This window comes from Colias philodice, chromosome 9, assembly GCF_061535455.1.
Source record: "Colias philodice isolate Cphi_HAF_F1 chromosome 9, ilColPhil1 Martin Lab GWU primary, whole genome shotgun sequence".
NCBI lineage: Eukaryota > Metazoa > Arthropoda > Insecta > Lepidoptera > Pieridae > Colias > Colias philodice.
Window position 1 is genome coordinate 4762923 of NC_143094.1, and position 27835 is coordinate 4790757.

At 37.0% G+C, this 27835-nt stretch overlaps 1 protein-coding gene and 1 long non-coding RNA gene across 2 annotated transcripts in view; both read left to right on the forward strand.

Moving 5' to 3' along the window:
* The window catches only part of LOC149485769 (uncharacterized), an 85107-nt gene extending 57577 nt beyond the window's left edge, over positions 1 to 27530 (forward strand). The window contains exon 2 of the long non-coding RNA XR_016316068.1: positions 26373 to 27530. This is a non-coding gene — a long non-coding RNA (uncharacterized LOC149485769). The remainder of the gene's footprint in view (positions 1 to 26372) is intronic.
* Positions 1 to 27530, forward strand: Pc (chromodomain protein polycomb). Its single transcript, XM_089699044.1, has 3 exons — positions 1 to 142; positions 767 to 1158; positions 25290 to 27530. The coding sequence occupies exons 2-3, from the start codon at positions 1090 to 1092 to the stop codon at positions 26064 to 26066; spliced, it is 846 nt and encodes a 281-aa protein (XP_089555170.1). The 5' UTR covers positions 1 to 142; positions 767 to 1089; the 3' UTR covers positions 26067 to 27530.
* Positions 27531 to 27835: the final 305 nt, after the last annotated feature.

Sequence of the window (27835 nt, forward strand, 5' to 3'; positions counted from 1 at the left end):
AGTGTGGTGTAGACGTTTTCGCTGTTATTTTCAGCAAATATCATAAAACTGGTTTCTGTTTGCCACGGACTTTACTTATGTTATCTATAGTGAGTTTTGTGCCTGGACTTGAAGTTTTGTTGGATTGTCTATATTAATACAGGTATTGTGTTTTATAATATACAGAAAGTAGTATAATACAACATTAATAACAAAACACCCCACAGTTATTAATATTTCTTAGATAAATCTATCTTGAACGCGAGTAATTTATTGCCGGATGATCGAACGTAAAAGCGGTGTCCTCGTAATCAACGTAGGCCGGTCGGGTTGGCAACGCCGCGCGTAAATAATAGGGTAGGCGCTCGTCTTTCTCTCGCAGCTGGCGCAGCGCGGCAACGTCGCGCTATCTGGCGACCGTGCCTCCACCGCTTTGCGCCACGCCGCGACACCGTGGGGAATCGCCCGCCGTCTCAACCGAGACGCATTGAGCGTAATAATTTATATACCTACTACGTTGGAATGAACACTGTTGATAATATTGATGTTATAGCAAGATAATGTAGACAGAAGATATTATGATATTTCTTTGATATACATTAAAACACCGAAACTTAAACCATTTACTAGTAATTAATATTGCCTTACCGGCTACTTATACGAATAAGAAAATGTACTATACAATAGAAACGACTCGTGGCCTATTTGATTAAGTTTTATCAAGCCTATGATTATTCCAAATGCTGAAAATTCAAGGCATAATGATGAAAATAAAACTTGTTTACAGATATCGAGCGGGAGTTTGTGAATGCGTAGCGCACTCTGTCGGGGATTGGCAGAGTGAGGTCGCGAGACGCGCGGGGAGAGGGGCTTCTTCCCCCTACTTCAGTTTCTACGGTGACTGTGTCGAGGGAGGACGTTTACGCTTTTTGCCGCGCCAAAGGATCGTTCGCGCGGCAACTTTGAATAGTGTCAGTGAACGAACGGTGGATTGTGATAAAGAAATGTGTGCCGGATTGCAGTGAACCACTAATTGGATGCAGTGACTGGATCACTTATTGGATTGCAGTGTTTATTTGGATTGATATTTAACAACCTTCCAAACTGGGGATGCATAAGATGGAGCTAGGTGACAGCGTGTACGCCGCTGAGCGTATCATGAAGAAGAGAATTAGAAAGGTGAGCTTATTTCTTTTGCGAAAGCGAACGCAGCAATATATTGCGCGCTTACGACACACGTTTGCAGATCACATATCACACGCCCGGTGTATTTTTGTGTATTGTAAACTGCATGTTTCGCAATAAACAATCGCTTGCTTGGCTTGCATTGAAGACAACTCGCTTGAATAACGCTCGGTAGATAGGAATATGCAATGCTTCAATTTTAATGTAGATTATGTGTATTTAATCCGCGCATTGTGATCCCGTGTAGCAGCTGTTCAGAAATTATCGCAAGGGTTTTGGATTTCTTTTCATCCATGTTTCTTGTCCCTTGTTATTATTATCGGGGCTCCCCTCGCGGGCCAACTTAGGAAACTGAGGGATAGAAGTTCAATGCGTCTTATGAATGGTGTTCCCTTCTTGAGATCGCATTTTATATTTGATAGTAAACAAGTTTGATGTATTCATTCCTGGTGTTATGAGTAACCTTGTGACTGTCCTGTAACCTGACACGCATGATAAAAAAATTGAATTATTGGCAGTTTTGTCGCAATCGCTTCAACTTGTTGGTTTTATTCAGTTTAGTTATTAAGACTGCATGAATTATTTGAAGTCGTCGAGCCTGCAATCGAGGTAAGTGATAAGACGTTAGCAATTAATGAAGTGGCCGAGTGGAGTAATAACATTGATATTGCATAGGAATTCATAGCACGAGTGACACGACATACCGTAACTACCTAGTACTTCTTATCGTATTATTAATAAGGCCCTCTAAGGATCTGCATTGCCTTCACGATACTTCCTATGGTTGACTAGGTATCAATATTTATTATTTCTGTTGATTTACTAATAATATTATAGTATATATTTTTAAAGTTAATAGCTGAAGAACGGTGAATATAAACTTTTCTACAAACTACTAATTATTAATATCGTAAGATAATGAATGAATGAAGAAAATGTATAAATGTATAACAAATCTTCTAATTGTTGTTATAATATTTGTTATTTCGTGATTTATTTTAATGTAACTAGTTGAAGCCCTAACATCGGTTTTGTGACATGAGATTTACAAATTATATAATGATAAAAGGACTACAAAATTGTATTTTAAGTTACATTACAATCTTATTTCCTATAGTAATGGAGCTAAAATAATTTTGAAATACAGTTTATATTTACATTGATTCAGAAACGCGTACAAATACATAAGATCTAGGCTATCAAGAATGGACAATCCAACTGAAACAATGTCATGTATTTTTAGGGTTCCGTACCTCAAAAGGAAAAAACGGAACCCTTATAGAATCACTTTGTTGTCCGTCTGTCCGTCCGTCCGTCCGTCCGTCCGTCCGTCCGTCCGTCCGTCTGTCAAGACCCTTTTTTTAGGAACGCGTGGAGGTATGAAGCTGAAATTTATATCAATTACTCAGGTCTACTGTCCCTTGAAGCTGTGAAAAAATCAAACTTCTAAGCCAACGCAATCAAAAGATACAGCCGTTTATGCCGCAAATTTTCGACACTTGCAAGGGAATCAAAACCTACAGGGTGCTTCCCGTGAACTCAGAATCTTGAAATTTGGTACGAAGCAACGTCTTATAGCATAGATAAAGGAAAAATTACGAAAACCATAAATTTTTAGTTACATCACATAATATTATATATTTTTTTAATAATTTTAAACTTACTACCCATTTCCGCGCGTAGAGGTATTAAATTGAAATTCATACCAAATACTCAGGTCTATAATACCTTTAAGCTGTAACAAAATCAACTTTGTAAACCTTGCAGGTTTGTACGGAACCCTCGGTGCGCGAGTCCGACTCGCACTTGGCCGGTTTTTTTATGTTAATACCTACATAGTACATAAGGACGAACATTAAAAGGTCCTACTTTTTTTGGGAAGACGGTAAAACACTAGATTGTGAGTCTCCAAAAGTTATTTACTGATTTGCCTATCTTTGGACAAATCTATCCTAAATCCTAATATTAACTATAAAGCTGAAGTGTTTGTTTGTTTGAACGCGCTAGTCTCAGGAACTAGGTACAGTCAGTCTTATATCACCATGGCTGGTTATTGCAATTATAATATGAATTTGCCAGTCAGTTCAATTCACGGCGTAAACTGTCTGGAAATAAGAGGTTGGCCCCTGGTCCGATTTGAAAAATTATTTCGGTGTTAGATTAACTCGTTTATCGAATTAGGCTATAAGCTATTTATCATCGCGCTCGCGCTAAGACCAACAGGAGCGGTAGCAATGCGGGTAAACCGCGGGGCACAGCTAGTGTAAAATATTCCTACCTACTTCATTACTGCAAGTTTGTGTTTCTAGTATTTTGAAATCTGAGCTAACTTGATAGTTTACGCTATTTCCTATAAAAAGGCGGAAATTTGTTTGTGAAATAATTTACAGTGACCATAAACTATTGTTATTATTATTAATTACCAATTAAGTTACAAAATGTTCGTAGTAACATTAGTTTGTGCTGATAATGATTTAATTATTTAATACCTACAAATTAATTGTGACTATTGACTTTATAATATATATTATTTTCTTTAAAAGAGACAATGAATTAGGTTGGGTTTTTATCTTATGAGATGGTCATTAATAATAATAAATTAATAATATTATAGGATGAAACTAAAATTCGTGAATTTGTGAAAAGAAAACTGATAGCTGGTAAAATGGCTTAAATCCTTAGAAGTACCTACCTACTTACTAAACATAAAAACATTAATTAAATTCTCTTGTACTCATTAAGAACTCACAATGAAATCATGAAAGAAAGACAAACACAAACACGCTTTCGCATTTATGATATTAGGGATGCGAAAGTTTCTATAACTTTTACAAGACTTTTACGTATTCATGAGTCACGACTAAACAAAAACACCGATTTAGACGTAATTAGGAATGAACAGTTGAAAATCAACATTTCCCACATTTTCCCCTGAGTTTCCCGCGCTTTCAATGTCACAGGGTTTATTAATGAAATGTATTTTTTCTTGTGCTCATTCTCAGTTGAACCCTTTCTGCTAAGATAGAAATTTGGCTAAGATAGTGACGGTAGCTTTGCTCGTAACTGAATAAAAATAGCCTATGTGCTTTTGCATACTGTAATCCATCTCTGCTCACATTTAAGTTTAAATCTGTTTAGCCGTTCTGCCGTAAAACCGATTCAATTTTCAAACGTTTGACTATATAATACTAGCTACAGACCGCGGGTTGACTCGCGTGGTACGCCAATAAAAGATACCCGATGTTCTTATCCAGATCTTTATTTATACAATACTAGCTTTCCGCCCGCGGCTTCGCCCGCGCAGTCAAAGAAAAACCCGCATAGTTCCCGTTCCCGTGGGATTTCCGGGATAAAACCTATCCTATGTCCTGGGGTAAAAAGTAGCCTTCCTTTCTCGGGTATCAAAATATCTCTATACCAAATTTCATGCAAATTGGTTCAGTAGTTAAGGTGTGATTGAGTAACAGACAGACAGACAGAGTTACTTTCGCATTTATAATATTAGTATGGATAACACCCATGCGGTGGTTTTGCGTGATGGTGCATTTACACAATCTTGCGAATAGCGAGGCGAATAACGAACACGCATATGTAAAGATCATTCGCTACGCTTACGGCAGTTTCGCGTAAGCAGTTTTAATTCATCCGACATAACCACGATGTACGATTTCCTCACAATTTAAAAAGGACGTAATCAAAGGGAAGACGTAAGTGGGAACAGTGGTTCGCGAAGACATGTAGGAATGTTTCGTCAAGTGATGAAACGAATGACGAATACGAATGTGTAAATGCGCCTTAAAAGAGCTATCTTCACGTCTTCGCAAACTTTCTAGTGTTTACGTTAAATATCTATTTGTAACTAGCGGTCAGCCCCGGCTTCGCCCGTGGTTCATAATATTTACGTTTTCTCTACTTAAGAACCATCCTCGTACTTCAAGGAATATAATAAAAAAAGAATTATCGAAATCGGTTCAGCCGTTCTCGAGTTATGCGCTTACCAACACATTTTGCGATTCATTTTTATATATAAGATATTTGTAATATGTAAAAGATTGGATGCAAAGATCATTCTCTCATCTCTTTTACAGTTTACACCATTTGTCCTAAATAATAAGCATTTCATTCAATATCTTAAGAATTTCCCTGGATGATTGTTTATGAGTGGGTATCAGTTGTAGTATATGAATACGCAGACAATACAGACATATGTATGTTTTCGTTAAAAAGACTAATCGGCTCATTAGATATTCCTTACTACACTCGCTACTTAGCCGTACTATTTGCATTACTATGGTAATTACTAATCATACGACCTCACAAATGAAGTGATCGAAATTCCTGTTAACCACATAATTAACTACATATTTTCTTTAGAAAATGGATGGTTGACTTGAGTGAGTGATCAATAAACAGTTCCAATATACCCACTGTAAATGGAAATATGTATGTCGTGGCCATATCGTAGATTTGCTCATTTCATGAAATGGCCAACATAGTTTGGCCAGATCGTTAAATCGTCAACGTTTCACGATTTGATCATCGACATTTGGCCAGATCGTATAAAATATCTTAGAGAGTCCATAAAACGTTAAAAAATTCAGAATATTTTAAGAACTTGTTTATTGTCATTTAAGTTAATGCCGCGGTAGCACCAGCGAATACCAGAAGCGAATGGTTTTTTCAATAGAAAACAGTTAATAGGTTAGGTTAGAGTTTAGACACAGTATTACCATCCTACAGTATGGCGACGAATGTACTTGTGCAGAGAAACGGAGGGGAACTGGCGGGGGGTCGGGCGACGCGGGCCGCTTAATGCAATCACGCTGAGTTTGCATTAACTATCGCGAAAGGATGACGCAGTCGTATTTTTTGTGTAATAATTTTATTATACATAGGTACTTACATATTCTATTATGACGCGCAAAAACTGTTCCGTTTACGGATGTAAATCTACATTGAAATCCCAGAAGGAAACAATATTTCAGAAAGATTGTATTAATTGTATCTGTTGAATTAAAATCAAATGCGGCGATTACACCTAACGAGTACAGTGGCGAGTCAGTGTCCTCGGCCGAGTGCTCGGTTGGTATAAACACTTCAACGAGTGCTCGGCCGAGTACTCGGCCGAGAAGAGCGGCGAGACAGTCACTAGAATCCCAATTTGTTTACTCGGCCGAGTACCCACTCGCTATCCCGCTCGGCAGGTATAAACACGCACTCGTCGCGTCACTCGGCCACTCGCCACTCGTTCGTTTCGTCATTGTATTTTTTCAAAGAATTATTATTTTTATTTATTATTTCTAATAAATCCCACAATTCGTTAATAATATCTGGTAACAGCCGATTTAAAACCCGTTTAAATTCTTTTTTTTTCGTTCCATTGCAGACGTCCGCGTCGTGATCAAAACTGAACTGACTCGCCACTTGTGAAATACGTGTAAACACCCACTCGGTTCGGCAACTGTCTCGGCCGAGAGCGTATTTACTGACTCGCCACTGTACTCGTTAGGTGTAATCAGCGCAAAAGCTATGTATATGTTGTCCTCATTATTTTCTAATCAGATTGTATATCCCAATGCGAATGCATTACTTAGTTAAATGGTATAATATACAATTAAGAACATCCAAAAATAAAGTGTCCACGTAAATAATATTTAGCAGTGCAATATCTGTAATTATATATTTATGAACAAATAATTACATCAGATTTAATAATCGCAATTATTTTGAATGTACATATGAATAAATGATTTCATCATAATATTAATAATCAAAATTGTTTTATTTCCCATTTGTTGCAACCCTAGCGTATTTTCGTGTGGCAGCGTAAGTACCTACGCTGGCGGCGGCATCGCGCGACATCAAAGGCGATTCCTTACTGTAGGAAATAATATTGTAATACTGTGGTTTAGACTTTAATAAACAACGCACGAGACGAGCGAGCAAAGCGAGCGTGCCGCGGTAGCGGCCGGCGAGTGCCAGAAGCGAATCGCTTTTTAAAAAAGAAACAAAAATGATCGCATTTCGTGAAATGGCCATCCACGTTTGGCCAGATCGACGATCTGGCCAAATGTGGATGACCAAATCGTGAAACGTTGACGATTTAACGATCTGGCCAAACTAAATTGGCCATTTCAAGAAATGAGCAAATCTACGATATGGCCACGACATGTACATGGAATAATATTATGGATAAATGTGTTCATATGCTAAAAACATCATTCCATACTCCATAGGTAGTACCTAGATCGAGAGCAATATCCCAACTTATCGCTATATCATAATTTGTCTTCACATTATCCACATTCCCACTGCTACAATCGGTGAAGTAAACATCTTGAAGAAGCTGGCATGTAAAGAACAATATATATTTCAGTGAATGTCCCGTGAAGCGAGATCGTTCGATGACATCAGTCAACTCGCCACCGTGAGACTGAATATGTATCAGTAAAAAATTCAGTTACATTTTTGAAAATGATTTTATGAAATCAATCTGAAAATTATATAATCCAATTAGACCACCACGGGTCCTTCGGGCTTCGTGCCTCATTATTTATTACTCGCAGCCTAAAAGTTTCCGAGACCTCTGCTAGCGCCGTGTCTAATTTAGGAAACTACTTAATAGCAATACATTTCTCCATCAACTAATATTCAACTTTACCCCAAAGTTCATAAATACTTTTATTGAATAAAGGCGGTTCACCTCGTTATCTACAGAAACGACTCAACATAAATGATATGAGATTCAGTTGTAAATATGAGTTTTATTACTCTGATATAAAGCTTACATTTCAGTGAATGTACCTTAAAGCTAAGTAACTCCTACAGAGCGCTGTGGCCCTGGTATCTTGTAGCAAACGCGCCAGTATACGGTTGAACACCGAGCGGACGTTGAAAGCGCATGCTCCCCGCCATTAACGCTAGCCAATCAGCGTTCAGCAGTTGTCGCGCCTGGTAAAAATATTTTAACACTGCACTGCAGTAGGCATGTATATTATTCTAAAGGGTTTATTGTTTTCTTGATTGTATTATAAAAGAACACCATTTCAGCGAAAAACACCGCTTCTACTATCAGTTTTTAAAATTTCATTCATTGCGCATCGTGTCGTGTTGCACAAATACTTCGTTCAGTCTTTTACGAAATAATTCAAGCAACTTTGTATAGATGGCGCTATATTAAATTTACAAGAATTCCATTTCTCGTTGAAATTTAGCTAAAATGTGTGTGAAGTAACTATTAACTAACAAGTGAAAAGTATACCATGTTACATTTTTTAATTTAGTCGAAGAAAAATTAAATCTTGGAAATTCTCAAATACGATTTGTAATACGTACACCAAAACCCACTCAATAACAAAATATATTTAAATATAAATAACATTATACATCATTATAGATCTTTCATAATTAAGGAACCATCATAAAAAAAAAACTAACGGTTTCTCAATAAAAAGCACCAGTGACGCGCGACGAGGACAGCAATTTGAAACGAATAGCTGCACTCGGAAGCAACACAAAGCAACCGAATTTTCTATAAATAATCGCCTGACAATGCTTCTCCGTAATTTTATCCATCCCGGTTTTAGAATGAAATAAAAAAGTGCAACCGGAACAGGACAGAGCAGGCATGGAGACGATCTTCGGTCTATTTTTATCAAGATATAAATTCTTGAAACGCACGCTGAATTCTTGAATTGACCCTAAGTTAATTCGTTTGCCGATTGATATTCTCAGTTATGTCATCTACAATTTTAAAAACATCGTAATATTTCAGTTCAATATAATATTAACGTACTAAATTATTCACCAGAATTTAGCATTTACAAATTTTCCTCGTTTTTGATAACAGTACTTATATCTTAGATATTACAAATTAAAAAATTGTGTCACCGAACACTCCATACATTTTATAATTCTGAACGCGATCAATTATAACAGGGGTCTTATATACCCTATACAGGTAGGTACTCTCACCCTATGGAATATAAAAAAATGTTCTATGTGAACTGGTCCCCTATATTTAGAAAAGCATACTTAATCGCATACGTGTACGCTCGGAATATTAAAGTAGTGAATGGGGAAACGTCATATTGCAACCCCCACACTAATACAAAGCATTGTCTGTCACGCACACATGCGTGCGACATTCCGTTATAAGATAGCATGCACAGAACAACTAACTGGCGCAGAGGAAAATAAACTCAAAGAGGTCGATAAAAGATGCATTATCGATTATAGGGATATTGCATTTGAAATGCGACACCTCTATCCGCGACATTGATCTCTGTTTTAATTTTCTTTATGAAACCGCAGTGCGGTGTCTACTTCAATCGACTGGCCAGCTTTCGTTAACGGATCTTATTTTACGTCATTCACCTCAAAAACATTTAAAATTGACTTGAATGATCAAATTCCAATGAATTCTTCAAAACCCATTATCTCTCAAGGCATTTGTGACTTCGCGTAAAGATTAAACAAATTCGTCTGAATTTTAAGCGATTTCCTCATATCCACCTCACCTAACGACTTATGATTACAAGAAAAGAAATGAATTTGTCCATCAACAATGAACACTTGAGTGGTTGGACCTCAAAAGAGATAAAAAAGGGGCACCAGTCGTTCAGATCCGGCGTCATTATGCGCTCGCCGGCGGTCGTTATGCCCCACGCATTATTATGTAAATATATATAAAACGAAATGGTCGATGTTTTTGTGCGCCCTTATCTGATACAGATAAGAATTGTAATTAGTCTGAGATCCAGGATACGACGCCGCAGGTGACGCTTTCCCACGTTCTATTGTCTAATTGCATAATTTTGTTTAACACCCGGCCATATTTATCGCAAATCAATAAAACATTTACAGTAATTGTTTTTTAATCTACATCTGTTCCGTTAATTGAATTACAAATTTGGTAAAACTTACGAGATTTATAACTAGTTTATCACGATATACTCCTGGCAGTAGCCATAATATGTACATTTTCGTTATAAATACAAAATGAAAATGTAGAGCAATAAGAAAATTAAATAATGAATTATAACTTCTACTTTCCTACGCAGATTTCAACGGTTGTAATTGAAGTATGTTTATGGCGGCAAGATCACTACTCTCGTCGGCTAGTGAGCCGATGAGAGTGGTGATCTTCAAGACCTAGTAGACTAATCATTACCTGTAGACTCACCTAGACCTAGTAGACAGGAATTTGGCTAATACTAAGCATACAAAATTTTTATTAAGTGCCATTCCATAACTATACCCAAATATTACACTGCTCCTCACTATTCGGGTCTTATTTTTTAATTAAAAAAACGAATAAACATATCTGGATATTATATATCTATTGAATTGGTATATTATATCGTTACAGTCCTCTAAGAAAGTAATATCTCGCTGATGTTAGCACATTGTTTATTAGATTCAATAACAATGGAATGTAATCAGTGTTATGAAGGGTCGGGATAAGGGTCAGGTTATCTCTAAACATCCCCAGCCCTCGCGTCAAAACCACCCGCTCGCCATTATTATGTTTTTTTTTCTTATCCGACTGCCGCAGGGTGTGATCCCCTTAATTGAGTTATTACAGTCATATTTATTTTACGATTACACTAAGCAGATAACATTAAATCATGCCTTTGTCCATTTCCTAGTCTTAACTCTGTGCTTTCAATAACTAAACGCATCTTAATTGCTACTTCAATATAGAATTTTGCACTTAGAGATTAAGTAGGGGGTTAACCATGATGCCATGAACCAACCAAATATGGGAAAATGTATGGCGCTAAACGATTTTTTTTGCACGCTGGAATTAAGGATTAATATTATATAATATGTATTAATAATTAAGGATCTACTGCTTTAAGACGTGTTGATAACCCTCTAAGTCTTTTAAACATTGTAGAAATATACACGTCGTGTTTTTTGGATTACGACTATATTACCATGAGATTGTGTTTTGCTGACGAGTTCTGCGTATCTTGCAAAACCATAGAATAAGTGGTTCGTGACTCCGTTACCCGTGGTTACATTGTCTGCACAGATAGAAACAGCCTCAGGAGTACCTAAACCTGGGTCCTTACAATGTAGCTGAAACAAGGTAAGGATAAGTCTTGACAAACAACGTGCACCATTACAAGTGTTTGCTCTCCGACTTAGCGAGAGGGTCGTATTCCCTTTGTATTCGGAAGACCCTTTTTACAATGCTCGCGTAATTTGTTGGAATTCTCTAACGAAAGCTTTTAGGCCAATCAAGTTATCCTACTAATGAGGAAGCGTTTTTGATTAAAATTCTTAGGTACAAGTACTTCTCTGTCTGCTGTTTACTTTTTATAAAAACCTCCAATTCAAATACAGGGGAGAACGAAGGTATGTACGAGAAAAGATACAAGCACCTATTTGTATATGAAGATTCCTCCCTAAGAATAAGTAGTAATACCACTACTTTGCAAAATTTATACGGGTAAATTTCCATAATTTACTTCAATACTGCCGAAACATTCGTATACGAGTGTCGTCCTGAACCATAGTTCACAAATTCGTAACTAGTAGGTACAGTAATTTCGTGATAGTCATTCGTGTCCTTTGATCACGCCCGAAAAACTATTTTTGAAGCGAATACGCGAATCTCAAGACGAATAGCGAGTGCACTGTTTATATGCGTGATCTCTAGTCGCCTCTCTGTTCGCACGAATATGTTAACGAACCATAAAATTTATTAATACATATAGGTATGTTTATGGAAATGTTACGATGTTTGTCATCATCGTTTGTCAGTAAGAATGATAGATTTCATTCAAAATATATACGAGAAGGATGACTAAACACTTTAACATTTTTCTCTCTTTCGGGGCTATAGCAAGATTACGCTAGTTTGAAAACTCTATCACTTTTGTAAGGGGTTGTTTTAATAGGTTAACTATTTGTTTAACATATAAGACATTACTGCGAGATCTAAAATATGTCTAGTTTAATTAATAAGTAGTAGTTAGAACTTCGATTTCTAGGTATTGATATCAGGATTCTTGTGTATTCGTATCATGGGTGCTTATTCACGTTTATTAAAATTCCACATAATGTATCAAACGTGAAAATATTAATTTGTCGCCTAAAAGAAAATACATATATAAAATACGATACATAAAGTAGTAAGTAACTACTACATATACTGCAATACATTTTGAAAGAAAACTATTTCGATCAGTTAAAAAGTGTCGCTACTTGCTGTCGCACAACGTCAAACGAACACGAACAAGAATCAACCGGTACTCGTTGCTAAGTGGAGAATCTACCGCATTATGTTGTATCCTTGTCTTTCGCAATAAAATCCCCATACAGATCTCTTTATCTATCGTATAGCTATGCTCTTTCCTCGTTATATTTTCTACCTTATCTAACATATACCCCCACTCTTCACACACCACTCCCCTTCCTTGTCTATCATATCGTTTTTGTATCTTCGCACACTATGTTCTCGCCTTGTCTTTCAAATAAATGCGTTTTCGCCTACTTTACCTACATAGCTCCTCGGCACTTCTGTACTCCTAGTAGATTTGTTACGAAAGAAACGCTGATTTTGTAATGCAATATTGGGAAAAATAATTATTTATTTATATTTTTAGAGCTAGCGCGCACGAGCAACTTTGTCTCCGCAACTATTTAGTCTCTCCCATCAATTTGTATGGGGAGTTGCGTCGCTACGTGCGCGCACTTTCATACTAGCCCATGGATGGAGAGACAAAATAGTTGCGGAGACAAAATAGTTGCGGAGACAAAGTTGCTCGTGCGCGCACTGTCTTATACTACACCCAGCTACAAATTCCAGTAACTAACATTTTCAACACCGGTTTTGTCGTAAAATGTCATTTGTATTCTTGGTAATAATAATGATAAAATATGTAGGGTATATAAGCAAATAAATACGTATTTATGACTTTATCTATTCCATAAAATAATTATACTTTGCACGTACAACTGCGTGGAGGTCTCATCGTGTACAGAATATTCATTCATAGCTTTATCTCTGAGGATTTTTATACTTATTGCGTTCTTATTATGCATTGTATTGCACGCCTCATAAGCGAAGCGTTGAGGTGGGTACTACTGTCACTTCGCGCAAAACATCTGATTTTTCAAACTTAAAATGTCTTTATGTATCATACATTGCACTTGTAAGATAATACATACACACACATATTAAGAAAAAACACTATTTTTAACGTTCATGATATTTTTGATGTCATTTTTGTTATTTAAACTAGTTAAAAACAGTTTAAAAAAGTTCTGTCTTGGACGTCCGTGTGTCTGTATGTGCGGATCCTTTTTCTTGTTAACACGATAGCGACCGAAATACTTTACTAATCGAGTCTTTTTTTTTCTCTTACGCTTGAGTATGCTCAGGAATAGAACCCTTTCATTTTTCAGGGTCTGATTCGATGTGGTTGTTTAAACAAAATGATAAACGAATTGTTATTAAATAAACAAAAATAATAATTAATAAATATTTATTAAAAAAAAATTATGAGGCGTGCACTTTTGGATTTTCCAAATTATTTATCATTCTAAAAAATGTTACGGTATCATAGACTACTGAATATTCTTTAGTGCCACTAGGAATTACTATGAGTACCTAAATAATAAATATATAAGTATATTTAAGTAGGAACACTTTATATTTAAGTTTAGTGATAATAGAATGACTTTTATTAGATGGATAAAAAAGTTTTATCGTAAATCCTAGCTTCGGAGATAAAACGCAGCGTTATAAAATCATCGATAGAGAGATGGAATATTAATGGGGCATTATTACGTCGGCCGCCTCCGGCTTTAAACGTTTTAGTCCTCCACCCACCCTTTTACCTCCCTTTTGACGCCTCGCGAGGGCTGTCAGCTTCGAAATTAAATGGTAAAATTAAATTTTATTTGAATACATACCCTCAGGATTTCTGAAATTGCCTTCCTTACGGATATCGAGATGTTATTTCGTACATTATTTTTTATCCCATTTTAGCGCGCCTACGTGACACGTGGAAGCCATTATGATAACCTTATTCAATTATAATTTAAAGTTTCGTCTTGTTTTTGTCACGTATTCCATTTACCACAGATAAGAGAAATAATTTAGTGGAATGGTATATATTAAAAATTATACATAAGTTTGTTTAGATACTAAAAATATCCTAGATAGGTAAATTATTAAATTAAAAAGAAAACTTCAATTCATAATGTAATGTGGGTACGCTATTCATTCTACGTACAAGAAAAAAGAACAAGGCAATGATAAAATCTACATTTTAATTAAGCATGTGAAATGTGCTGCATAGTGCATAGGTACTCAATTAGTTTTGCGGAGCGCGATTCATGAAAGCAAATTAGTTTAGCTGAGAGCCGGGCAGCCAGCCGCATACAACGTGATCACATCATACCTATAATACGTTTTATCCCATTCCTCGTGTAATTAGTAAACTGTCGCGTGCTCATTATAACGGCGCGAATTATAATTACGAGCGAAATATAAGAGGTGTTGTTATTATTTTATCTTTTCACCTCTATTGATGGGAGGTGAATTATTTTACTGCTTGCTTTTATATAATTTTATTCTAGTGTGTGTGCTCTATGCACACACTCTTGAATAATATTAAAGAAACATATTTTCAAAAGACAATGTCTGAATAAAATAGGCCGTTGACGATAGTGTATCGGCGAGAAACACTCAAATTATGCAGTCGTTGATAAAAACTCTTATCATAAATTGTTGTATTATCTTTAGCTTTGCGTTGTATCGCATGCTTAGGATATCTCCATGTGCAATGTTTTACATACAATAAACCTAACAGTTACAAATTACAAAGTCGTGAACGATAGCATACGTTAAGAATTAGCGTCTAACAAAGTAACATGCAATATGTTGGAAGGCCATAAAAGGTTCGTTAATTATTGATAGTCGTAGTGTCGTCGCGTTGTCACGCTTTCGCCGCTCTAATCGCAGTCACGCACCAAGTCGCTTGACCTGACTTCTCTAAGAGCTATTACGCACTGTCGACAAGTCGCTGGCGACTCAGTCGCCGGCGACTGTGACTTACTATAGTTTAAATAGGGGCTTGCGCACTTAGTCGTCAGTCGTCCAGGAGTAAGTCCAGTCGCCGGCGACCGATATAAGCTAGTTTGTAAAGAGGGGTTTGCAGTAAGATTATTATAAAAGCCCGTGACTCAACGCGTAATTAGAATCTTATTATTGACCCGTTTCATATTGCAAATACAATAGCATAGGAGTTAGGACTAGTTTCATATTTAACATAAACATAAATTCTGTCAAGTCCACGCGATATTCACCGCATATGAAATTAAGTGAAAATGGCGAATTCTCCACGTGTTCATCTAACTCAACTAAACTCGTGTGAGGTACAAGTGTAAAGCAATTTGCGAGCGGTGTTTAAGCGTCTGATCGGTCCCCAGGCTCGGCAGCGGCCAGGCCATTAATCCTGCCCCCGTCCCCCGGCCGCCGCCCCCAGCCCCGCCGGAGTGAGGCCGGAGTGCCCTTTATCCGCAATTCTTTTGTAATATCCGCAGTACGATTGAAGGAAGTGCGAATTTTTATGTTGATTAAGGCTTTGTGGAATTAAAATGTCTAATTAAATAAACACGGTGTAGAGACACTGGGGAAATTAAAGTTTGGTCATAAACTTGTAGTTTCAGATAAGTACTAGACCTCCTCTCACCTCTGATTTATATTATAATTTCTATTGACGTTACCATTAATACCAAAACCATCACACCATTTTGTATTTCAAATGTTCATTTTCCATCAGTCATTACCTATTCCATTCACGAAGTGTTTAATAAAGCTGCCTCGCATTGCTTATTCCCTGGTCATAAATCTGACACTACGTTATCCCTATCGCACGGACAAAGGGAGAGTGCCGACACAAATTGTGTTTGGTTCAGACGAGACGAGGCTCTGGGGTGACAAATGGCTCAAATTGCAACTATAAACTTGAGGTATTGTCCAATTAATACGGATCTACAGGTTGTGTAAATTACAGCCAATGCAGATGCCAGATATTATGATGCAATGTAAACCTTCATTTCTAGTTTTTGATCGGAGATGTTTAACTAAAACACTTCCAAATTTGTGTATAGGTACAGAAGTAATTTAGAATTATGAAAAAAAAGCCTTTAAAAGAGCCCATCGGACTACTTACCACGCTAAAATAAGAACCCATTCGAAACTTGGCTATAAATAACAAGTAACAGCCATCAGAAATCGTTTCATTGCAAAACGACCACCAAATAACGTATCATTCACACAACGTTCATGCAAGATAACAACCTCAGATTATAAAACAAAACAGTGTAAATTGCAACTAGAAAACCGTTTACGTACCTATAACCAAAGACTAGTCGGAAATCGAAATTGTCCCTCGATATCTGGCAGCGCGCCAACGCTCGCGTCTCTTTGATTAGCCGCTCCGCTCCGACGGAGTGTGATTGCGAAAAATAATTGGTCTTGATGAAAGGTACACCAGTGTAATGAATCAGTTTTGATGAGCCACGTGTTTTGGGGACGACAAATTAACGAATAATGTATGTCTTTTAGTTAAGAAATGTAAAGCTAGAACGCAAGTTCTACGCAAGAACATTTCTGTAAGAAAAGTTACAGGCCGTGTTTCGTAAGTTATCTACCTACAGACTGTGATCTTATAACCAGGATATATTGAAATCCGTACGTAAATATTGTAAAGCCGGTTCTTCTCTCAAAAGTAAAAGGACGCACGTCTCTTTAAAAAATATTTTAAGCTGCAGAACTACAATTTTTGGTAAGAAAACCTATTCAATCTCTAAACACTTTCGTTCCCTTTAAGTTATAGAAAAACGTGATTTTCCTGTTGAATACTCCATAAAAATAAACAATAATAACTGAATTAAAAACGCAAAAATAATCTTATCAGAAAATAGCAATCGCTCCTATAATTTTAGCTAACGCAAAAATCGATAGCACCTAGGCGCTAAACTTACCTATAGCAATAAAAAACAGGTGTACGATGTTCATAATTTATATAATCATCTAATAGAGTAATTAATAACGTAAAACCAGTAGCGGAGGCAATTAAATTATCGGCGTAATAAAACGGAGCGAACATAATTAATGAGTCGAGTGTTCCTACGCGTTCATGTATTTTTATTTTTAGCTCCAAACACGTGGCTGGTCTTTTATTTTAATGGGAAAATGTTTAGATCATTTCGTTTGGAAGCTTATTTAATCGATCTTACCACTTATTGAAATATAAACTAAAATAGAATTGCCGCGCTACGGTGCCTTCTTTATGAGATTCTCATTATCTAAGAAATGAGAATAATCAAAAACAATCATGTCTATTCATTCCGTAACTATTTAGTTTATAACGAAAAAGAATTATTTTACAAAATAATTGACACATATGAATACATTCCTTGTCTAACAAATATTAAGTATCTATACCTACCTACCTACATAAAGCTGAAGAATTTGTTTGTTTGAACGCGCTAATTTCAGGAACTACTGGTCCAATTGAAAAATTCTTTCGGTGTTAGATAGCCCATTTATCGAGGAAGACTATACGCTATATATCATCATGCTAAGACCAACAGGAGCGGAGAAATTCGAGTGAAATCTAGCGGAACAGCTAGTCTATTGTAAACGTTAACGTTATATGTACCAGTAATACCATTTTTACATTCATATTGTTTTAGATACCCATTTCATTACTCCCTGAACGACTACATATAAAAACTCGGCAATTATAACAACTGAACCTTCAAAACCAACATGTACCAACCAGAGGCGGCTCGTGACAAAATTTTATGGGTGTTCACTTGAAATAAAACACTGAAAATACATGGTGTAAAGCAGTACATTTATCAAAAAAATTACTTATAAAGGAAATACATACGTCTTTCTTTTTGGTGTGCAAAAATATCTATAACTTAAAGCGACAAGACATTCGTAAATGTCTGTTGTTGCTTTCATCACAACCATACAACCACGGTGTTTTCACATAATATTGTTCGGATTTAACCACACGCGTAGGTATATGTTTTCGTTTTTGTCGTACATTTTTGCGTAAGGTCAAGTTCAGGCCGTGGCAGTCCCTGCTTTCAATTCAAGCCGAATTTGTAACGTTTTAACACACTTTTTAATGAACGCCACATTATAATTGTTCATTTTCACACTCACAAGTAATACTGATAACTACAGACTATTTCAACACACGTATCTTATGATTTTAATTAGAAAATTCCCGAATTTGCATTCGCGCGCGTGCATTGAAGTTGACTCGAGAGTCGAGTGTTTGTTTATAATATAAATAGTGGCAATGTCGCGCGCGGCGGTAAAAACGAACCGGCAACGTTTGCGGGAGCGGCGCACCGAATTTTGCTATCTTTCCATAGAAAATCTTCTGTTTCACGCGCTCAGGGCACTGGCAAACCATCTCTTTCACTCCTATTGGATTTCGTATTAGGAAATGTACTAAATATTTTTTCATTGGATCGCAATCGTGAGCGCTCCCCTTCGCGCGTTACTATATAAATACAGTATTATTCAAGTGTATGGAATGATGGATATATTCATTGGTATTGACAGTAGATTTTTACGATTACGATTGATTTTAAATAGTAATAATTAATATTAATAATGAAATTAAGGAGTATGATTTTATTATAATTATTTATGGGAGTTCACTGCACCAGCGCTCCTTAGGGCGAGCCGCCTCTGGTACCAACCTACTCCGTAGGCAGACCGCAGATAGCGACCGTAGTCCAGAAACTTGTCATATATTATTAACATTTATTAGTTGAGTAGATGTTGCGATAAATAAAATAAATCTTTTACTTCCTAGCTCTAACACCTGCATATATTTCTACTAAAAGTTGTTCGAACTCATCTAGTTATCATACTTGGTTTATCGAACCAATAAAATTACTCATCTTTCATTATAGCATTCAAAATAACCAAAAAGTAGATAACACAAATCTTAATACTATTATAAAGGCGAAAGTTTGTAAGGATGTATGGATGTATGGATGTATGGATGTTTGTTACTCTTTCACGTAAAAACTACTGAACCGATTACAATGAAATTTAGCACACATATAGAGGGTAACTTGGATTAACACATAGGATAGGTTTTATCCCGGAAATCCCACGGGAACGGGAACTATGCGGGTTTTCCTTTGGAAACGCGGGCGAAGCCGCGGGCGGAAATCTAGTATACTATATTTGTGTTATCTTAGATCATTTCTTTGATCGGCACGAAGAAATGTTAATAACAAGCATATTTTTCATTCATTTTTGTCGAAGTTACAGATTCACAGAAAGTCGGTGAAGTGAACTTTTCTTAGTGTAGGTACCTACGTTATTTTATGAAACCCCTATGATAATATCGATGATTAGTATTCATCGCACCATCGCTTAAGGGGTAAAATAAATACCAATAGGTACTGTTATGACTTTAAATTGATATTCATGCGGGTCGCCTTCAAAAGCTATTTAAATGAGAACAATTCAAATTTGTTTCTTCGTACCTATGGGAATGGATTTTTAATATCCTTCATGCGCGAAAAATATTTTTTCCAAAGTCACACCAATTCGTTAACCCTTGCTTTCGCGAATATCTCCAACTTTGGACCCGCTCATGTTCTGTGCTTAAGGTTGTAGTAACAGTGAAACGACTTTGAGGATTTGGACGTTCTCCCCGCGCTAGCCACGCACCCCCGCTTCATTTTTACGTGCGCAGAGCGTGATCCGCGCTCATCGCAATTAGCCGCTTGCGCCGCGTTCCGCAGCAGCTCGGGCATTTTTATTACCCGACTAAAAAGAAGGGTTATGTTTTTCGCGCCTATCTTTGTATGTATCTAATATTCTTTATACTCTGATATCTTCCGAACCACTGGATGGATTTCTTTAATTAGGGTATCGTTAGATTCGTCGTATTAGCCCAAGTTTTGTTAGATAGGTGACAAAAAAAAAGAAAAATGTGGGGTGCTAGACTAAAATACAAAAAAAAAATCTTTTTCTGCAATATGGGTATCAAATTAAAGGTATCATAATAAGGATTCCAAAAAAGTGTATCATGCTTATATTAGGTACCTACAATAATAAAACAACATAGATTTATTTTTGTGAAATGAAATCAGTGATGATAGGTATTTGTGAACGAAATTTTAAGAGAAAAGCGCCTGAAAGAAATGCAATTTTATTAACATTGTAATTTTTTCAGGCGCTATTAAAAAACTTTATTTTACTTTTTTATACTGAATTTACTATTTTAATAGTTTAAAAAGGTAAAATTGTACTTTATAGGGCGTGGAGTTGAGAGTCGTAAATTTTTTTGTGGTTAGCTATTGTCCTATGGAACCCAAATCTGAAATTTCACTTTGAGGATACTTTTAGTTTTTGAGTTACGAATTTTTGAAAATCGGAAAATAAGTATAGAAAGTTACTCCATCTTATTTTTGTTACGCATATTTATTGTTTTGACGTCAGAATGGCGGGACCACTTTGTTTATAGAATATCTTGAAATCCTGTTAGAGTAGAAGTTTTTTACGAAAGTATAAAATAGTACCTACTAATTATGCACTAAATTATAGGTACATAATTTTCAAAATGCCTGAGGAAGTCCCGCCATCTTGACGTAACGGGTATTTGGTGTAGGGCTTTGACCTAATAAGCTAATCAATGTGCTACTAAAAAGCATAAAATAAAAAAGTTGTTAAAAAACCCGACTGAGAAAAAAACAAGTTCAAAACAAGATTTCTAATAGAAAACTTAGTTAGTAGCAGGCGGGCACACATTCGCAAACATAGTTAAAAGAAAACTTATGTGAAACCACGCGCACGCACAAAATTGTCCAAAGAAAAATTGCACAAAATTGCCATCCACAATCAGGCAAAATACAATTTTAGAGAATGAGCAGCACAACCTCCTCGTCCGACAGTTCGAGCTACAGTGCCGCCCGTCGCCCGCGCACGGACCCGCTCATTTCATTTCATTTAGAAAACAGTGAATAATTATTTGTAGCTCAATAAGAACTTGCCTTGTCTCGTCAAACGTACAATTTATGACAAACACCTTTTAAAATATTATTGTGAAAGAAAAATAGCAAAACTCCATACCGTTTAGACGTAGTTACGAAAATTCAAACAAGAAATGCTCCACTTTGGAATATTTTTTCGGACATTATTTTTATAGATAGAATTATTTAAAACGTTCAAATTAAAGTTTAAGGTCTAATAAGTAACATATATTTTTTTTGGACATTTATATTCACTAACCGAAGAGTAGTTAGATGAAGAAAACAGGCATTTGGCAGTAAGTAGCCCCTTAACGTCTTTCTCGATTTATGTATTTCGAATTGTATTTGAACTTTTAGACGTCTGTACATTCGCAATAGCTCTCAGAATATTTCAACCCGCGCACCTACAGAAGCTCATGAAATTCAGATCAATAAGATCTGTAGCAACACAATTCTGAAAAGTGCAATTAAAGCGTAGGTTCTACGTTTTAAAGACATCATCCCGATAAAACTCATTTCTTCGCTGGAGAAAAGTTATTTAGACTGTAAGGGCGCTTGTGCACTACAAGGAATTTTACTGTCCGGCATTCCGATTTTTTACGGTCCGGTGTGGCATGAAAAAACCGATGAATTGCTTGTGCACCTGTCCGTCTTTACTCGGATCAGTGCGGTACAGTTCAAGGAAGTTTGGCGGTATAATGCTATCATAAATGATTGTTTTCGCATTTTACAAGAAACGAGTAAAAATATAGAAGGTGAAATATTATATTACTTCGTTATAATAAAAAGTAAAGTTCCGTAAGAGATTTAAAATGCGTGTTTCACTTATTTATTTTAATCGGTGACGAGGAGCTAAATCTATTCCCACTTGAACTTTAACTTACCAACACTTACTTAGATAATAATTATAGGTCAATGCTTGGTCAATGTATATAAAATAACAATACCGACTTCTCAAATCTCATTGCCAGCTAAAAGAAAGTAAAACAAGAGCTTGCTTTCAATTGGCATATGCAATAAAAAGAGTAAAATCCAAGCAAGTGGGCACTCGAAAACAATTATACCTACAGCGACTCGTAAACTCAAAAAACCATCCGGAATAGGGAAAAGTAAAATGTCGGACAGTAAAATTACGTATAGTGGACAAGCTAGTATTTAGATTAATTGCGTGCCATACCGGATCGTAAAAAATCGGAATGCCGGACCGTAAAATTCCTTGTAGTGGACAAACGCCCTAAGAGTAATTCTCATATTTGTACAGCTTCATAAAATTTGAAAGATGTAGCTAGGTATTAAAAATCGTTGTCATAAAGGTTTTGTGTGAATGATTTATATGCAGTCGTTGAGAAAAATATCAAATGTAAATCTGCAACTCTGCCTAGTTACTTCATATATTATCTAAATAATACATGAAGTAACTAGGCAAGCCGCATAGGTAATGACTTTGTGGGAAAGCAATTGGACATTAAGGAAAAAACGGACGTACATTTGACAGACGCGTAGACTTCTTAGTAAAACCACAGAATACTAGTAGCTAAACGCTACAGAACGGACACTCTCCGCCTCCCGCCAAAATTAAACACTTACCTCACCCCGCACGATCAGTCAAAATGGTCCACATTTTTCTACAGGGACGATACGCAACGAAGATTGACAACATTAATCAAATTGACTTAAAGTAATTTTATTATTTTGGATTTGTGATTATCGTTTTTCGTAGAAAATGGTTAGATATTGTGCTGTTTACGGATGTATTTCATCAGAAAAACGCGATTTTTTTTTACGCTAGTCAAAAATGTGCCAACCATAAAACGTTAACACTCTACAGTGTGACTGTCAAAACGATAATTTTGTATGGAGTGTCCGGGGTGTGGTAAAACCTAAACTCGTTTCGAGCTCCAGATATTTTAGGTCTGACATACTGTAGAAATAAACCCTAAAAAGGTTTTGAAAGCTCTAATCGCTGTGATTATTCTGATATATGTAGCTAATAAAGCGTTTCACCTAAATCTACCTATACAAAGATAACTGGGTTCAAACCTGTATTGCAGTCACAATCTCATATTTCTCTGTCAAAATAACCTTTTGAATAATATCATGTTCAAGCCTGAGAGAAATCTCAGAAACTTATAGCCATAATTAAAATAATTGCCACAGAGCTATTCACAATAGATACGTTAATTATGGTTAAGAATTAATTAGACAAGCTCCGATCGGCTCTAATTGGCGTCTATGTTCCGAAGACGTGGTCCGCCCATGGCACGATTACTACCATCGACTCTGCCACTTTTTGTGCAGCGTGCACATGTTGGAAAGTCGACTCTATCTTACGGTGTTAAGGGTGATATTGTGAGCACATGTAGTGTGGTGAGTCGGGCACGAGTACGCGGGGGTGGAGGGAGACGAAGCGGGGGCGGGGCGACTCTCCCTTCGCCCCGCCCGTCGTCCAATCGCCGCTCGACAAACGACGCACTCACTTTGTTAACACGTCCCAACTAGTCCTTTTTATTTTTTGGTGTGCATCGTTTTTGTAGCGTTTTCGAGTTGATGATGGTCTAAATGAGTTTAAGTTTAACTAAGTGTGGGGTATAGTGATATTGCTTTTGGTTATTTATCCATATTGATTAAGTTTTGATCAAGTTTTTAGATGTTTTTGATGAACTTTGATTTCAAAAAATGAGTGTTAGTATTTTTCCTTTCCTTTCTTTTCCTTTCTCATTCTGTAAACATGATTTTATCCAATTGATTTCAAATGTGGGTGCATTATTATGTTTTTAAGGGTATATTTATTATTTGATTGTATGGTTCTCCAAAATAATGGATGATTTCACGTAAGTTTTCCAAGTACCTTAGATACGTCTGATTCTAATATCAGCTCAAATTAATTAACTGTCGAAGAATAATCAATACTTGGAAATACTTAGCACCGTTGAAGCCAGTAAACGTCATTACAAAGTCACTTCGCTCAGTTGTGCGCCGACTCACCCTTCGTGCGCGAAACCAATAAGACGCGAGGGTTTGAAAGTTAAGTCGGGTTGAGGAACGCCCTATGTGTTTTTGTGGGTAACCAAAAATGGGCCTTATAGCTACCCGGAAATAGTCGACAATAGAACAAGGTCCGCTTGTGCGGGTAAAGTGAAAGGCCGGTGATAAATATGCAGGAGATTGGGCTTTGCGTGGTTTAATGAAGTCGCCACAGGTGTTCTACACCGTACACGGCCACTGGAGACTCGCAGCTTAGCTTTGATTAGTATTGCCGTAATCACAATTTTACGGTGCTCATATTGCAATTTTGGGTTTTTATGGATAGAAATTAAAACTTGGGAATTTTAAGGTTTATTAATTAAAGTTTGAATACCTTGCGTTGCGTTGGTGCTCTACCTTGTAGGTACCTACCGATAAATCGGTTTCAGAAATAAACTCTTTCTTACACTTAAATAAACAAAAAGTTGTATTAATTTAATAAAGTTAACCAACTGGAATGTGCCGTATCAATAGATAATCTTCAATTTATAGAATCCTTCAAGATCAAGCGCAGCCTAGTTACTATTTGAACATTACCTATAACTTTCTCCTTTCACAATTGAATATGCATGTTTGTGTATGTATTGCATGTGGCTTGTATAACGGCATGTATTTGACAGCAACGGTATGTTTTGGGTTTGATCCCGGGGGAGATACCGCGACAGCTGTAGGGAGCAGGTGCGCCGAATTACACTCGCAAACCGGCGCCCTGCCGACCTGCTTACCTTACTAATAGGTATATTATTACTTAAAAAAAACACCTCATAACATTTATTAACGTCGTTCAAACATAATGTTCATACGAAAAAAGCTAAATTCAAACACATTTTTAGCCAATTAGGACTCGCAAAAGTCAAAAACTTTCTATGTGTGGGTAAAATTATGACGAAACCCGTTCACGTAGTGAGAATCGCAAATTAATCTGCAAGGCTGTGTTCCACCCTCCTGCCGCTCGGCACGCCATCGGTCAGTCACGCCACGCCAGCCTGCCGTAGCACTCGTTTGTAAGTCGATATGAACCCACGAATAACCTCGTTTCTTTCTCTTTTCAGAACAAAGTCGAATACTACGTGAAATGGAAAGGCTGGAAGCCGAAACACAACACTTGGGAACCAGAGGAGAACATTCTCGATCCGAGGCTCATTCAGAGCTTCGAGCGAGGCGAAGAGTTGAGACGGCAAGGCCGCAAGCGGGAACGAGAGCATTCGCCGGTGGAACGGGCGCGCAGCGGCTCGGAGGAGCGCCACCCGCCGCCCGGCAAACGCAAAGCTGAAGTATTGTCTAAGGAGTCGGGCAAGATTGGAGTTACAATCACCATGAGCCCTCCGGCAAAGAAGCACGACACTCCAAAGGTGAACGGAGGCAGGACTCACGCGCAACCTCCGCCGCCGGCTGCGCCGCCCGGTGGAGCCCCCGCCCCCGCCTCCCCCGCTGCGGAAGCGGCGGCGCCCAGAACGGGGCCCAGAAGGGCACCGCATTCCCCTGAAGAAGCCGATGCGCACACTCCCCCTGAACGAGAAAGACGCACGGATACCCAGCCGACGGCGACAGCCCCCGCGGAACCGAAAGGCGCTCGACCGCCGCCTCCCACGCCGCAGCAGGAGGACGAAGACTCTTGGGGCGAAGCGCCGCTCGCCCAGCCCGCCCCTCCTCCCCCTCCGCCGCCTCCCAAACGTGGAGCCGCGTACTGGTCGGCGCGGTCGCCCGTGGCGGACCAGATCTTCATCACGGACGTGACAGTGAACCTCCAAACGGTGACCATCCGGGAGTGCCGGACACAGGACGGCTTCTTCAGAGCGCGCGAGAACCGGCCGCTCGACGTCACGTAAACCCGGCACCTGGTGACCGTTGCGTACAAATTGTGTCTAAGACGATGTACAGACTTAGGTAGCTAGTATTTATTTAGTCCCTATTAGAACGCGGTAGCGTCGACTCAAATGAACCTCGAAGATTGAATGTGATGTGTCGAAAGTTCATAATATTCGGATATGAGTTGGTGAGGTACGTGGAAAGTGATAAATTACCAGTTTTATGAAGCTCGTGTGAAACTTTTTGTTATTAATTAGACATTTGCATAATGAATTACGTTATTTGAATTACTGGTTACACTGCTGGTCACTCCTAAAAACTTTAAGCTTTTTTTTCGTACTTTGGGTCCATCCCATGAATAGTGCAATGATAAAATTCTTTTGTGCTGATTGACAGAAGAATTGATGTAGTACCTCACTTTTTGACCACCTTTTGTATATAGAATAAATGAACTATTGTCAATTGTTAAAAATAGATTGTCTATTATTTGTTGAATTATTATTAACGATAATAAGATTCGACTGGTGTACGTACCTGTCAATATGAGCTAGCGATAATATTAGCGTGTTTATAATTTTATACTTCACAAAAACGGCTGTTTTGTGACATCCTAATGAATCGATCTAGAATTATCTACATTAATTATTTATCGAGAATTATTCGTTAACAAAAATGAAGGTTCAATAATATGCAATAGCGTAGTTTAAATTGTTCATGCGTTCGTTTTCATGTATTTATTATCTTTAACTATTTATGGTATTCGAGGAGTGCAGGAGCGAATCTCTTTTATAATCTGTGGTGTATCCACGTGTTTACTCTTTATTGGTTAAACTTTTTGTAAATAGTTATGTACGAAATATTATCTGATGAATTCGTTTTAATGAGTTTAAACTTTTGTTGTTGTTATTTATGTTTTCCTTGTCTAATTTGCATTTCCTTTGTCGATTGTCTTGTAAACAATGATGAAAAAACTACTATGAAAAAGTCAACGAATTTAAAACCTCAGATTTATTAAGCCTAAATATAAAACATATGAAATATAATTATTATGCTAACTGAACTGTATTAGAACGCTAATTTTTGTGTTCCTTGTATTGTTATACCTATTTTTTGTTCCTTTTATAATGATTAAGTGATATAAGTTCGTAATTCATTATATTGTACATGTAGTGCGGTGCTTGGAGGTTTTTAAATTTCAATGATAAAATATTGTATTATATAGTATTTCAATTTTTCAAAAACATGAAATGTCGTCGCTAAATATTTAAGTATAAGTTAACTGAAAGCAATTTAAACGACTATCTTTGTGTGTGAAATTGGCATACTATGTGTAGAAGGTATTCTTATTTAATTGTAATGCATTTTAACTGTGACGATATTTGTATATAGTGTACATATTGTAATATTATTTTAAAAGAGCACTTGTTTTATATTGTGATAGTTCTCACATACTGTAGTCTGTAAATAAATGAGAATGAATTAGACATTTTTGTTTCATTTCCCATTTTACATTACCTATATGGTAACAAACTTGTTAAGGTTAAGGTAAGTTCAAAAGTAGGAAAATATTGTTTTTTTGATAGGGAGGGAGGAGAACAAATGAGTTTTATCAATAAACTAAAAAGTACGAGTACGTCAGCCTTGTATACAAGTTGCATTTTTATATTGATACTTTACGTGGTATTCTGTTATTTTTACTAATTGTTATTGTTGACTTTTTGTTGCTGTTGTTTGCTAAGTTTCCTTAGTTAATTGTTGGCAAAATGCCGAAAAAACTAATTTTGGTACT